Genomic DNA, 14666 nt, shown 5'->3' with positions numbered 1-14666 from the left:
CCTTGACCGGACTACACAAATCACAATAAACGTGTATTTCTCCTATTTTTGTAGAGGGGTGGGGAGTGTGTGTGTGTGTGGGGGGGGGGGGGGGGGGGCAGGCTGGCTTTTTTTGCCCGAATTAAACGAAAATGTTCGAATCTGGTTATAAACGAATCACTACGCACTTTTACATATATCACAATTGATTTTGAGAGTAGAATGATTGAAATACTTGATAAAAAGGTCTGCACCATTTTAGCCCGAATTTGAGATTTGGCTTATGTTTCTCCACTTCACATATCAGCATATCGCTTTGTTGATATAATACCACAGTATAGTGATCAACACAGCGATTAAATTATCACACTCAGATTTACTATAACAATACAAACTATAATCATACTAAAATCAAAACAGCCTTTTAAATTATCACACTCAGATTTACTATAACAATACAAACTATAATCATACTAAAATCAAAACAGCCTTTTAAATGATTACGGCAAGATCTACTAAAATCAACATGGAGATTAAATGATCTTTAAATGCGGTTTACTCCAGTGAACATGGCATATTACAATGATTACATTAAACATTCATTAACAGCGATTAGATTATCTTACTGGCAATTAGGAAATAAATATAGCGATATAAATTACCATAATAATTATGATTAACATTAATAAAGCTGTTCAAACTGTCACAGTCAAATTTAGTGAAATCAAGAACGGGCGGTTGTAAATTACCATAACAATAGCGCTGTCTTTCTTCACTATTCGAACGTAGTACTAGAATTTCGTTTTGTTGTTTGAATGAATAATAAGTGGTGCTGAAAGAATGGGGGCAACCTGTAGGATGTCAATTTAATTAGTATACAAATTGACACTGATTTCCTCTGATGTCACCGGCTTGTGACCAGGAGAATAAACAAAGTGGTTTTTTTTACACGTTTGAATATCTGATGTATATCATTATTATGACGAATGTGCCATCTTGACAGTCATTTATTTACTTATATTTTTTTACAATGTACCTCATCTGCCGTTGCCTAGAGTGTAAATAAAGTTCACTTCAGTTGAGTTCCTCTGATGTCACCGTGGCCAAAAGAATAAACAAAGTTCTGTTTTGGTCTGTTAATATTAAAAAAAAAAATATTTGGTTTTACAAAGCGTTTCACCTAACCCATTTTGCTGTTGGTATATTTGTCAAAGATCTACACTAGCGCACTATAATTTAATACCCGTCCTCACCACGGAACTAAAACGTCACTTAGGTGAAGGCGAGCTTTGTTTTAATTTATCACCGGCTTGTCAGACAGCGGCGTCTACTGGTCGTTTGTTGGCGTTTGTACTCCTCCGGCTACTTGTGGCCTGGCCTGTCGAGTAGAGAGAGGGTCTCCACGGAAATACGTATATGTACTGTTATCTCCTGTCGAACGCCGCGTCGCGTGCCGGCGCGCGCACCACACAACACCGCGCATGTCCAGCTGGAAGTTTGTGAGCACATAAAAGTTACGACATGCTAAATAATTCAAGCTCGAGTGAAACTATTAAAGAAGTAATATGTAATAAAATATTATCATAATTAAAGACAAAGTGTTATCTTAAAAAATCAGAATTCATGGCGCGTTTTAGTCTGCCGAGAACAAAGACGTCTGCCTTTTTATCGCCCGCTTACTCGGGCGTCACATTCTCGTATTAAAAATAAACCAGTACTGTGAATGTGACGCTTTACGCACTCGACAGTTTGATGTGCCAAGGCAAGGAGAAAGGCAGACAGGAAGGAAGCTTTACTCAACCAGTCTGTATGCGTGGGTTTGATTGAAACAGATTTTATTGCATATAAGATACAAACGGAATGGGCACAGGTTATTCAACTTACGAAGCCTTTCTCCCACTTTGAAAGGACGATGCAACACATCTTAGGGTTTAGTGAGCATATGAAACCGAACGAGAAGAAGAAGAACTAGTCTAGAACTAACTGAGCTACCTTCTATAAATAAAGATGTTATTGTTATTATCATTATTATCATTATTATTATTATTATTATTTATCATTATTATTATTATTATTATTATTATTATTATTATTATAAGAAATGACAATAACAATATCAGCGACTACAATTATTATAAGAATATAAACATTTACAACCAAGAGAATATGTAGAAGAAGCTAGCAAAGAAAAATGTGAATGAAAGTGGAATAGGAAATAAAATGAATAAATAGACGTAATTTATCTTTGGTTCAGACAACCCGATTATAGGGGCGTATTATATGGACACAAAACAAACAAACATACAAATAAACAAATAAACAACTAAATGAATAAATAACTAACTAAATAAATAAATAAAACTGAAACGGTTAGACTGACATACACCTCCAAGCACTATATAAATAAATCATTGTTTCAGCAATCATTATGTAATTATTTCATTAGTATTGTCTTATAATGCACACTTTACCGCAGAAAAGACAACACTGGTTAGAACTGGTTTGGATGGATGGATGGATGGATGGATGGAAGGATACTCGGACGGATACAATCATGTAACATGTATGAAGATATTTTAAAACTACATAATTCATAATGCACACTTGAGAAATGTCGAGTCACTTTGGTTGGCCCACTAGGCCCGACTGTTTAACTAATAATAATTATTGTTCGTGGGTTATATTCTCATTTTGGTTACAGATTACATGTTTGATCTGACTGATTGCAGATTTATTGTTTTTCTTTGATCTCACTTGACATAGTAATCAACAATTCACTGAGCAATTAATCTTGTAAAATTTAATAATTTACGTGAATAAATTTAATATTATACGTGGGGAGAGTTTTGTGATATAAATTTTTAAAACCCCCACAACTAGCATGAGTCACCGATACCCCTAAAGCAAAACAGGTATTTATTTTAGACCAAGGGCACGCGCGTGTCGCGAGCTTTTGAATATGATTGGCAAGTTGACAGGTGTTGGTTCGCGCGAGAGGGCGGGGCGTACTCGGGGTGACAGTGATTATAAATGCTGCCGTGCACGGCGGCTCGCCATTGGCTGGTTGAGCCTGGGCTGGAGCGCGACGCGACACGAGTGAGTGACGAGGTATTCCGGGTGTAGACGGCCACACGACCGACACGAGCCACAAAGTGCCTTTTCCCACGTCTAGCGAAGTCATGGCGTCCTCGATAGGAACTTGCGTCCCCGTGCAGGCGCTTCCGATTGCTAACACCAACAAGTTGATCCTGACTGGGCCCTGCTTCCTCATCAAAACCTCCACAGTGGCCCAGCAGGTGCAGGCGTTGAGACCGCTCAAGAAGATCTGTCCCAGCAACGAACCCGAAGCGCTGAGGTGCAAGAGGAGAATAGACTTCAGCAAGCTGGGCTACACCCTGCCTAAAGCTCAGCCTGCAGCCGTCCACAGGAGGAACGAGCGAGAGAGGAACAGAGTGAAGCTGGTGAACCTAGGTTTCGAGACTCTCAGAGAACATGTTCCCAGCGGGAAGAAGAACAAGAAGATGAGTAAAGTGGACACTCTGCGCGGAGCCGTGGACTACATCAAGCATCTGCAGGACGTGCTCAACGGCGACACGGACAGCAACATTGACGACAGTCCCTCCATGGACTCGGACAGCTACCCCAGCTCACCGTCAGACTCCGACAACAGCAGCGTGGACGTGGGCTACAGCCAGGACCGAGCTCCACCTCTCCCTGCTGCCACCCTGGTGGCCCCGGACCCCGGCCCTGCAGCCCCGTCCCCCCAGAGTGTGTGTTCCGACTCGTCATACGATTCGCTCAGTTCCCTGGAGGAGTCGGACATTGTTGACTTTTCTCACTGGCTCACGCAACTGTGCAGTGCTTCCGACGTCGTCGACAACGTCTTCTTTAATTCAGGTAAATAAAAGTGACGCACAGATCACGTAGTGTGATACAATGTTGAAAATAATTTTCCTTTGTACTCTGTTCATTGATTTAAGATGTAGATTTGTGCTCGTTGTCTTTTCACCATTATTTTTAATACAGATGTATAAAGTAGTTTTATATTTCTAAGATATCCGATTCTTCAGCTCATTTCCAAGGGTTTTTTAAACAATAAATTATAAATAGAATTACATTTTGTTCTTCAAAATTCGCAGTTATCGAGCATTTTTACAGACTTATATAATGAATAATTCAAACTCGCTGTTTTGGGGGATTATTTTGATTTGTTTGATATTTCGTGCTAGTAAGCCAGTGAGTGTTGATTCCAATAATAGATGTGTTCAATGCGGGTGCTTTGATCGCCACTCATTGCGGAGATAAACGTCCTGTACGCCTGCGACTAGCGTGAATAGTGTAAAGCGTTTCTGCCAGACATTTGGGTGAGCGTGAATACGTAAATAGAAAAGTGTCTAACAAAGGCGGCTGGCCGTGGGTGAAAGGCGCGTACTTGAGCGTTATTAGACGCACACCGGTTCGCCCACGACGCACGATGCTGCCTTTTAAAGGGCTTATCATCTCTAGTGTTTATGTGCACAACGATCAATATGCAGGGATTGAAATGTTTCCTTCAATGACGGCGCTAGTGTAGAACGTTTGGCATGTGTCACCTTGTATTCCCCTACTATTGAACGTAAATATGTATCATACGTGATGCTAGTGTATTTTAAATTTTTATTTTTGTTTGTTTTAAATTTACTTATATAATCAGTTATTTAGTTGGTTAATAGACTGAAAAAACAAACTTCTTTTTATTTTCTTATTTCTTTATAGTTGTTTGTACTTGATTACTGAGTATTTTATGTTATACACTGGATTTCTCCTCTGTTTTGCAGGTATGGACATACAGACGTGAGGCAACTAGATCGACTTCTGCCGAGATGTCACCCTCTATCAGCGAGCTTCCAAACCAAGTATTTGACAATAACTGATTCCACTAACAGGCAAATCTACGGTCGAATGTTCATAGTTCCTGTTCACTGCGCGCACGAGCACGGAGGACCTACTTCAGAAGGACATGTTCACTGTTTACGTTTCTGTATCACCGCGCCATTGTGGACTCTACATTACGCTTTGTGGTAGTCGTAAATTTGATTGACTCTTTTTAAATTCTTCCTTGAGAACTGTTTTTAGAAAATCCAATCTATGAACACATTATAAGTGACCCAAAACAGTCTGTATTTATTTCTGTTAGCCAACGTACGTTGCGATGACTGGGCTCTTCTTTCTCTTCTGAAATAGTACTACAAACGAACGTAGAGTACGATGAATGTTCCCGGCCCTTCATTCACAGATTGAATTCCCACCCGTTGATCGTGAAGCGATGACCCAGAGATGACCGCCGCTAACGTGGCATAAACATCCCGGGTGCAACAAAGAGATGGCCATCTATAGAACTTGTCAACAGCCCATAGAAACCCTCGGCTTGGCCCCAGTGCAGGCTGATGGACCTGGTCAAAAGAAATAGCCGGACGTTGGAAAAGTGACCGCGCTGGACACGTTTGTGTGAAGTTTTCATCTGTTGGTTTCTCAGCGCTAACCCATGGGCGGCGTACCTGTCGATTTATCATCGTTAACGATGAAGCGCAACATCGTCACGTGCTGCTTGTAATTTCTTACGTGTGTATTATCGCATCATCATTCGTCATTATTTATCTTTCATCATCTCGCCATAACACCGTCTCGTCAAAACACCCGAGTCTTAGCACTCGCTCATATAGCAGTTTATAAATCTTTATTTATATTTAAATGTCAAATATATTTACTTGTGTTTTAGTCATCGTATGTGCGACACGATAACACGTCGGTTTGTGTTGTATTTCGGATGAATGCATCATCAGTATAAAGTTTGTACATTTCATAATGTAATATATATATATACTATATTTTAATGACAAGCATTTCGTAAACCTTATTTTTATATCGTATTCAACTGCCGCAAATATTGTCTTGTTTTTTTAACACTCACTCGTCATCGCAATAAGATTGTTGTCACAGTCAAAATTGTATCTCCATAGGAGATCGAGAAACAAGAGTTAGCAATTAAAGTAACTGTTACAAGATGTTAGCAAAAGAAGATATATTTTACAATACTGTTTTAAGTTTTACTTAATTCTGTTTACATTTAGATTTTTAATGTTATTATTAATACTACTTGTTATTAGCTAATTGTGAAATCTGAGTTCACGTTTTCATGGTTTTTGATAAAACTATTTGTTATTTCACGAACTGCACCTAGTACAAATTTATCGTTGTTTTGATGTGTCAAGTCTATTGTCGATAAAACATGTCTAAAAGCTGTTACTGTTCATGTTTGAAAATCATGTTGAAGATAATCAGGGCTGTTCTAGTAAAAATTAAAGAGTGGGGCAAGTATATGTTTTAGTTGTCCCATAACACAAAGAATATAATAAAATAGTTTTATTTGAATTTAAACATATTTTCAGTGGATAAAAGATTATTTGGGTGCCCTCACCCATACCCCTCACCCATACCCCTCACCATGTGATATTTGCTGAACAGCCCTTGGGGTGTTATTCTTAGTGGATTAAGGGAAAAAGTATCTTTTTCCATTTATTTTTGTATGAACTGTTGGTCATGGTTCGGGATCGTTAGCGCCCTGCCGTGTGTTTCTGTATGACATTATTTATTTTTACTGAAAGTTGTAATTTGCTAAGTGCTCCTATATTATCATTATTGTACATTACTTGTTATGTTTATTATAGTGTTATTGCGAGTACCGGGTAAACCGCTGTTGACCACAGCCGCCATGACGTCATATCATGCTGTATTGCCTTACCACTGCCGCCACGGATCACGTGTAATTTATATTGTATAAAGTTTTATTGTATAGTCGCAATGCGATATATATATTTCTACCGAATGTGCTCTATTTTTTGCATTTCAATAAACATATTAACTGGAAATGGCTTGTTTTGTGAATGCCTGTAGTGTTGTAGTTACTTTATCGAGTTATGCTACTAGGTTTTCATTGAATTGCAAGATGTTTTCGACTAACCCACCGTTTTGAAAGATTAAAATTATATTTTAAATATATATTTTTGTTTAAAATACAACCGGCCTCGGTGGCGTCGTGGTTAGGCTGGTAGGTACTGGGTTCGGATCCCAGTCGAGGCATGGGGATTTTTAATCCAGATACCGACTCCAAACCCTGAGTGAGTGCTCCGCAAGGCTCAATGGGTAGGTGTATACTACTTGCACCGACCAGTGATCCATAACTAGTTCAACAAAGGCCATGGTTTGTGCTATCCTGCCTGTGGGAAGCGCAAACAAAAGATCCCTTCCTGCTAATCGGAAAGAGTAGCCAATGTAGTGGCGACAGCGGGTTTCCTCTCAAAATCTGTGTGGTCCATAACCATATGTTTGAAGCCATATAACCGTAAATAAAATGTGTTGAGTGCGTCTTTAAATAAAACATTTCTTTCTTTGTTTAAAATACCAGTGTATGTACATCCAATGTGTTGGTGATTGTGTGCTGATTAATGTTTGAAACAAATATATACTGATAGTCTAAACCAACAGATATATACTGATAGTCTAAACCAACAGATATACACTGATAGTCTAAACCAACAGATATACACTGATAGTCTAAACCAACAGATATACACTGATAGTCTAAACCAACAGATATATACTGATAGTCTAAACCAACAGATATATTTAATATGTAATTTTAGTCCTAAAAAAGGATCTGTCAGTGGGAAACATCTTACAATGGCAGCAAACTTAGGACAGTCCTTTTAGTGTTTGGTGATATAGATATCGCCAGGAGTAGCCCTTGTAGCGTCTGGGTAGTGTTGCAGGGCCGGAACTGGCCTGTAATAAGGGGGTATCGGGGCATAGTATTATTGGGTCTTCTCCATCTAGATATAAAAACACACTTGTGAATTAAAGACGCAGTGTTTCACTACCCTATCTAAACACCCTCACCCCTACCTCACAACCCTCACCCCTACCTCACAACCCTCACCCCTACCTCTACGTATTCACATATACCTCACCCCTACCTCACAACCCTCACCCCTACTTCCACGTCTTCACATATACCTCACTCCTACACCACAACCCTCACCCCTACCTCACAACCCTCACCCCTACCCCACAACCCTCACCCCTACTTCCACGTCTGCACATATACCTCACCCGTACCTCACAACCCTCACCCATACTTCCACATCTCATATACCTCACCCATACTTCACAACCCTCACCCCTACTTCCACGTCTTCACATATACCTCATCCCTACCTCACAACCCTCACCCCTACTTGACAACCTCACCCCTACCTCCACGTCTCCACATATACCTCACCCCTACCTCACAACCCTCACCCCTACTTCCACGTCTTCACATATACCTCACCCCTACCTCGCAACCCTCACCCCTACTTCCACATCTCCTCATATACCTCACCCATACCTCACAACCCTCACCCCTACTTCCACGTCTTCACATATACCTCACTCCTACCTCACAACCCTCACCCCTACCTTCACGTCTTCACATATACCTCACCCCTACCTCACAACCCTCACCCCTACCTTCACGTCTTCACATATACCTCACCCCTACCTCACAATCCTCACCCTACCCCACAAGCCTCACCCCTACTTCCACGTCTTCACATATACCTCATCCCTACTTCACAATCCTCACAACCCTCACCCTACCTCACAACCCTCACCCCTACTTCCACGTCTTCTCATATACCTCACCCCTACCTCACAACCCTCACCCCTACCTCACGAACCTCACCCCTACCTCCACGTCTCCACATATACCTCACCCCTACCTCACAACCATCACCCTCCTTCCACGTCTTCACATATACCTCACCCCTACCTCACAACCCTCACCCCTACTTCCACATCTCCTCATATACCTCACCCTTAGCTCACAAGCCTCATCCCTACTTCACAACCCTCACCCCTACCTCACAACCCTCACCCCTACTTCCACGTCGTCTCATATACCTCACCCCTACCTCACAATCCTCACCCCTACTTCCACATCTCCTCATATACCTCACCCCTAGCTCACAACCCTCATCCCTACTACCACGTCTTCACATATACCTCACCCCTACCTCACAACCCTCACCCCTACCTCACAACCCTCACCCCTACTTCCAAGTCTTCTCATATACCTCACCCCTACCTCACAATCCTCACCCCTACTTCCACGTCTCCACATATACCTCACCCCTACTTCACAACCCTCACCCTTACTTTCACGTCTTCACAAATACCTCACCCCTACCTCACAACCCTCACCCCTACCTTCACGTCTTCACATATATCTCACCCCTACCTCACAATCCTAACCTCTACCTCACAACCCTCACCCCTACTTCCACGTCTCCACATATACCTCACCCCTACCTCACAACCTTCACCCCTACCTCACAACCCTCACCCCAAACTCACAACCCTCACCCCTACATCACAACCCTCACCTCAACCTCACAACCCTCACCCTTACCTTCACGTCTTCACAAGTACCTCACCCCTACCTCACAACCCTCACCCCTACCTTCACGTCTTCACAAATACCTCAGCCCTACCTCACAACCCTCACCCCTACCTCGCAACCCTCACCCCTACCTTAACGTCTTCACATATACCTCACAACCATCACCTCTACTTCACAACCCTCACCCCTAACTCACAACCCTCACCCCTAACTCACAACCCTCACCCCTACTTCCACGTCTTCACACATACCTCACCCCTACCTCACAACCCTCACCCCTACTTGACAACTCTCACCCCTACTTCCACGTCTTCACATATACCTCACCCCTACCTCACAATCCTCACCCCTACCTCACAACCCTCACCCCTACCTCACAACCCTCACCCCTACCTCGACGTTTTCACATATACCTCACCCCTACCTCACAACCCTCACCCCTACCTCACAACCCTCACCCCTACCTCCACGTCTTGACATATACCTTACCACCTTAACCCCCAGCGAAACACCCTCACTTCTACCTCACAACCCTCACCCCTACTTAAACACCTTCACCCTAACCACACCACTCTCACCCCTATTTCACCACCCTCACCCCTACCTAAACGCCCTCACCTCAACCTCGCCACACTCACCCGTACGTTCACGTCTTGGCATATATCTCACCACCCTCACCTGTACCTCACCACCCTCACTACCCTCACCTCTACCTCACCACCCTCACCCCTACTTAAATACCCTCAACTCTACCTCACCACCGTCATCCCAACCTCACCACCCTCATCCCTACCTAAACACCATCACCCCAACCTCGCCACACTCACCTCTACCTCACTACCCTCACCTCTACCTCACCACCCTCACGCCTACTTAAATACCCTCAACCCTACCTCACCACCATCATCCCAACCTCACCACCCTCATCCCTACCTAAACACCCTCACCTCAACCTCGCCACACTCACCCGTACGTTCACGTCTTGGCATATATCTCACCACCCTCACCCCAACCTCACTACCCTCACCTCTACCTCACCACCCTCACCCCTACTTAAATACCCTCAACCCTACCTCACCACAGAAGGCAAGGTACACAGCTGCGACAAACTGCCCGTCTGTGACAATATTGCTCATTCGTGCTCACTGAAGACAGATTCTGCACGGTGCTACACCCGTGGTTAACCCTAAAAAAAGGCAACAAAAGATTTTTTCAATGGCTTTAAGTACTTCTAAGTATTCAAGATAACATACCAAAAGTCTGTCAAAATTTACCAATGGGAACGATGTAAAAATAGGTCAATTCCAAAATGGCGGATATAGGTAATGTCGTGGACCTACTAATTAAGTCAAACAGTGGACTGACCCCAAACAATTTGCAACAGAAAGCATTATGCCTGTGTTCATTAATAGAAGACCCACCCCCACCCCCCACCCCCCGAACATCATATTAAAAAACTACTTTCACATTATAAGGGTGAGTCAAATATGCTAATTTAGTTTAATTAGTCATCGGATCCACAAAAATCAATATTATGGTCATAACCTGATGACAAAACATCCAATCAAGACAAGCAAGGGGTCTAAACTTATGTTTTTAGGGTGAACAAAACCAAATAACTTGTTACATTGTGAGTAATATGCAAATTAACCACTGTAACTGTCCATTTTGTAAAGGACCTGATGCTTTTGATCATAACTAGATGGACAGTCTTCCAAGCCAGACGATCAACTTGTCTAACCCTATGTTTTCTGGGTCAATGAAGCCAAAGAAACTATTTCTGTATGAGCCTAATATGTTGCATTATGGGTAACATGCAAATTATTCACTGCATTCACTGATTTTTAAAACGATATTTAAGAATTTAGTCATTTCTTGATGTAAATACATCCAATTAAATCAATGAAATTGTTTAACCCTTTGTTGATGTAAATACATCCAATTAAATCAATGAAATTGTTTAACCCTTTGTTTTCATGTCATGAGTAGTGAGTAGTGACCAGCCAGCCATGACCCGGCCTTCCGCGACCGCCCGGGGCAGGGACGCCGCATGGAGCCTAGCCATCTCCAAGATCAAGGGCCATTACGCTCGATACTTGGTCGGGGACACCTCGGACACCAGCTCACTACCAGGAGGCATTCTTGAGGGCAACTTTAAGAAGTTTCGTGACGGAGTTGAGTGTGCCATCCACGCCATGGAACTACGAGACAGGAAGTTTGGACTTGTGGTGACGTCGCGCCGAGATGATCTCTGCAGACAGGGAATACTCTTTGAAGACATGGACAACTACACCATCCACAGAGTACTGAAGATCATAGCCGGCGCCCATTACGTCGAGCTAAGACCTTGCTAGCCCACCGTTGGAGGAAACTGGTGCCACAGTTCAACGCCAAGCACTTCATCTCGTCCCCGTAGTCGCCAACCGTTCCAAGGGCTTAGTTGGACTTTAATCTCTTTTTTTTTGTATGAATGAGCTCATTTTGGCTTTAGGTCTTTGACCTAACTACTAAATTCGTATTCCAAATTCCGCCCACCTTAAACTCACACGCCCCCCCCCCCCCCCCCCCCCCCCCGGCCCGGACCATTTAGATCGGACTTTAAACCTTTAGACCTCCGTTCAAAATTATATGTCGAAATTATTCTCTTTTTTTTTTAATATTATTAAATAGTCCGATCCTCTCTTCTTTCTCTTATTTAGTTTTGGACTGTCCATCTAAAATGCTCCAAATTATATAAATATTCGGCCGAGCAGTCAATTCTTTTTATTTTTGGCTTGTAACTTTCTATTTAATTTTTTTTTTTAAATTCTATTAACTTTTTTACTAATAGCTATTTTCAAAATTCTGCCCATTTTCAACTCTATCCTCCCCTCATCCCGAGTCAAGCCACCGATCTTATCGGAGGTCGGACTCTGGATGGGCGTGTTCGAAACCCTAGTGGTATATGGACACGTTAAATTGTTATCTATCTATCTATCTATCTATCACGTCAAGGAAGCCAAACAGTAACTTGAATACAATGTATGTTGCATTATGGGAAACATGTAAATTAACCACCACAGTGTTTCATTTTGAAAAATACATACTGTGAGGGTTTTTTACATCCTCCAATCACGACTACCAAGGTATCTCATCCTATGTTATCAGGGTCAACAAAGTCAAAAATACTACTTTAAAGTGACTCGAATGTGTTGCATTATGTGAAATATCCAAATATGCTAATTATATCCTTCCCTTTTCTCTTCTCCTATTTCCTCCCCCTTGCCTCCTTCTATTTGTCGCCCCTTTTCTCCACTCACCTTTCTACTTCTATGCGCCCCTTCCCTCCACTCCCTGCCCTTCCCTTCAATTTACTTTTCGTTCCTGGCACCTCTTGTAACTTGTACATCCGTATCTGTGCGTTCTGTACACACGTTTTGTGGCCAGCATTCGCTATTTGAGTGAATTCAGCGCCAAACTCAGTTACTTACCTTGGTTTGACACCCAATAGCCGATGTGTATTTTTGTGCTGGGGTGTCGTTAAACACCCATTCATTCATTCATTCATTCAGTGTAGTCAGCGTTGCACGTAACACCACGGAGCGCTCACATCAGTTCGACGTAGAGAAGCAATAATTGTAAATAGAAGAGAGAAGGGGAATAACTCTCTGCCACTACACGTACCTTAATTCGTGCCGACAGTCCGTTAGACTAACAACGTGGCAGTGAATCGTGTGAGCATACAGACATTAGCTGGTGTAATTGTTGAACGATTCGTGAAGACTGGAGGGTGATGAGTTCGTATCCCACTACAATCTCCCTCCTTGTGTAAGATGTAAGGCCACTACACCGACGTCTCTCTCGCTAACCACCCACACGCTGACCTGGTCCCCGTCCACGAAGCGATCTCAGCCTTAAGATCACCTTAAGTGCATAACAACATTATGCACCTAAGGTGATCTTAGCGCTAAGATTGCTTCATGGTACTGGGCTCATCAGAAAACCCAGGGCCCGTGCTTATAAAACTTTAGACTCAAATCTGTAAACACGTCACACACATACAATTAGTAGGCGTTGCTATGGCATTAGACTCTCATACTCGGTCTAGAGTCTACACTTTAAACGTTTTATAAGCACTAGGCCAGCTGGTCTGTTTTCAACAAAAGCAAAAGTGTCAATAGTCTTATTATTAAATGCTTATCTTTAAACAATTGCATTTAAATTTTAAAACTTTAAAGTTTTTTTTGTTTTTAATGACATCACTAGAGCACATTGATTTATTAATCATCGACTAGTGGGTGTCAAACACTTGGCAATTTTGACAGTTTTAGAGAGGAAACCCGCTGCATTTTGCCATTAGTTGCTCAGGATCTTTTATGCACCACCCCACAGACAAGATAGCACATAACACGGCCTTTCATATATCAGTCGTGGTGCACTGGCTGGAACTTAGTGCACTATGATTCCTGATTTAAATCATTCATATATGACCAAACATTAATAATGCCCGTATATAATATTTGCTTCGTCTGTTCAAGAAAGGGTGGATGGTTTTCTTTATAAATATATCAGTTAAAGTCCATCTTAGATAATAAATGAGAAGTTGAAGCCGCTCTCATTTCTAATTACTGTAAGTTGTGTCCACAATAAAATAATGTTAACTTATCACTCCGCTGATCACTTTGGGCACAAATATCATGTGAAAATCTTCTTTGTATATACTAATAACATCCAGTTCCACTGAACTGTATATAATAGTTTTTGCAAGTGGGGATCAAAAATTATTTTGAGTAGTGTATATATAGTGATGTTGAGTTCGTCGTTAAATAAAATATTTCTTTCTTTCTTTGTATATACAGTGAATCATGGACCTTTAATTTGTGCTGACAACATTATGGAGGTGATATTAATTAAACACGCGACATGGAACGACATTTTGATAAAGTATAGGTTTGTCTACGACAGGTGTGAATGCTTCGGCTAACCAAAACAACAAGTTCATTGTTACAAGAAAAATACAAATCATACATTTAATTGTAGCTGTTAAATTAAAACATTTGTAATTTGTCACAAAAAAAATTCAGGTGTAGATCTGCCTATAGCATATGTCAATTTTAACGATAAATCGATTAACACTGGTGGAGATTTACCTATATCATACATGAATCTTAACCATAAAGTGATTAACATATGGATATTTGCCTATACCATATGTGAATCTTAATGATAA

At 41.7% G+C, this 14666-nt stretch overlaps 2 protein-coding genes across 3 annotated transcripts; both read left to right on the top strand.

Moving 5' to 3' along the window:
• Positions 1-3062: 3062 nt before the first annotated feature.
• Positions 3063-7051, top strand: LOC121372546 (achaete-scute homolog 1-like). 2 transcript variants are annotated; one of them, XR_005957949.1, is made up of 3 exons: positions 3063-3876; positions 4797-5580; positions 6687-7051. XR_005957949.1 is itself a non-coding variant. In XM_041498937.1 (2 exons), exons 1-2 carry the CDS (start codon positions 3159-3161, stop codon positions 4814-4816), a joined length of 738 nt encoding a protein of 245 aa, XP_041354871.1. In that variant the 5' UTR covers positions 3063-3158; the 3' UTR covers positions 4817-7051. The 2 variants fall into 2 exon arrangements, 1 of the variants encoding a protein (XP_041354871.1); XM_041498937.1 differs by having other exon boundaries at positions 4797-7051.
• Positions 5540-9934, top strand: LOC121370200 (mucin-2-like). The gene is made up of 3 exons (XM_041495315.1): positions 5540-5568; positions 7879-8752; positions 8879-9934. Exons 1-3 carry the CDS (start codon positions 5540-5542, stop codon positions 9932-9934), a joined length of 1959 nt encoding a protein of 652 aa, XP_041351249.1.
• Positions 9935-14666: the final 4732 nt, after the last annotated feature.

The sequence above is a fragment of the Gigantopelta aegis genome, chromosome 4 (genome assembly GCF_016097555.1).
Source record: "Gigantopelta aegis isolate Gae_Host chromosome 4, Gae_host_genome, whole genome shotgun sequence".
Lineage (NCBI taxonomy): Eukaryota > Metazoa > Mollusca > Gastropoda > Neomphalida > Peltospiridae > Gigantopelta > Gigantopelta aegis.
This window is presented reverse-complemented; position numbering and strand designations above follow the sequence as displayed.

Excerpts from the sequence above, each read along its gene's own strand:
- LOC121372546 (XM_041498937.1), top strand. The coding sequence starts at position 3,159 with ATGGCGTCCTCGATAGGAACTTGCGTCCCCGTGCAGGCGCTTCCGATT. Across the intron at positions 3,877-4,796 it reads CAACGTCTTCTTTAATTCAG|GTATGGACATACAGACGTGA; the intron begins GTAAATAAAAGT and ends TCTGTTTTGCAG.
- LOC121370200 (XM_041495315.1), top strand. The coding sequence starts at position 5,540 with ATGAAGCGCAACATCGTCACGTGCTGCTT. Across the intron at positions 5,569-7,878 it reads AACATCGTCACGTGCTGCTT|ACGCAGTGTTTCACTACCCT; the intron begins GTAATTTCTTAC and ends TGTGAATTAAAG. Across the intron at positions 8,753-8,878 it reads AACCTCACCCCTACCTCCAC|CTCACAAGCCTCATCCCTAC; the intron begins GTCTCCACATAT and ends CCTCACCCTTAG.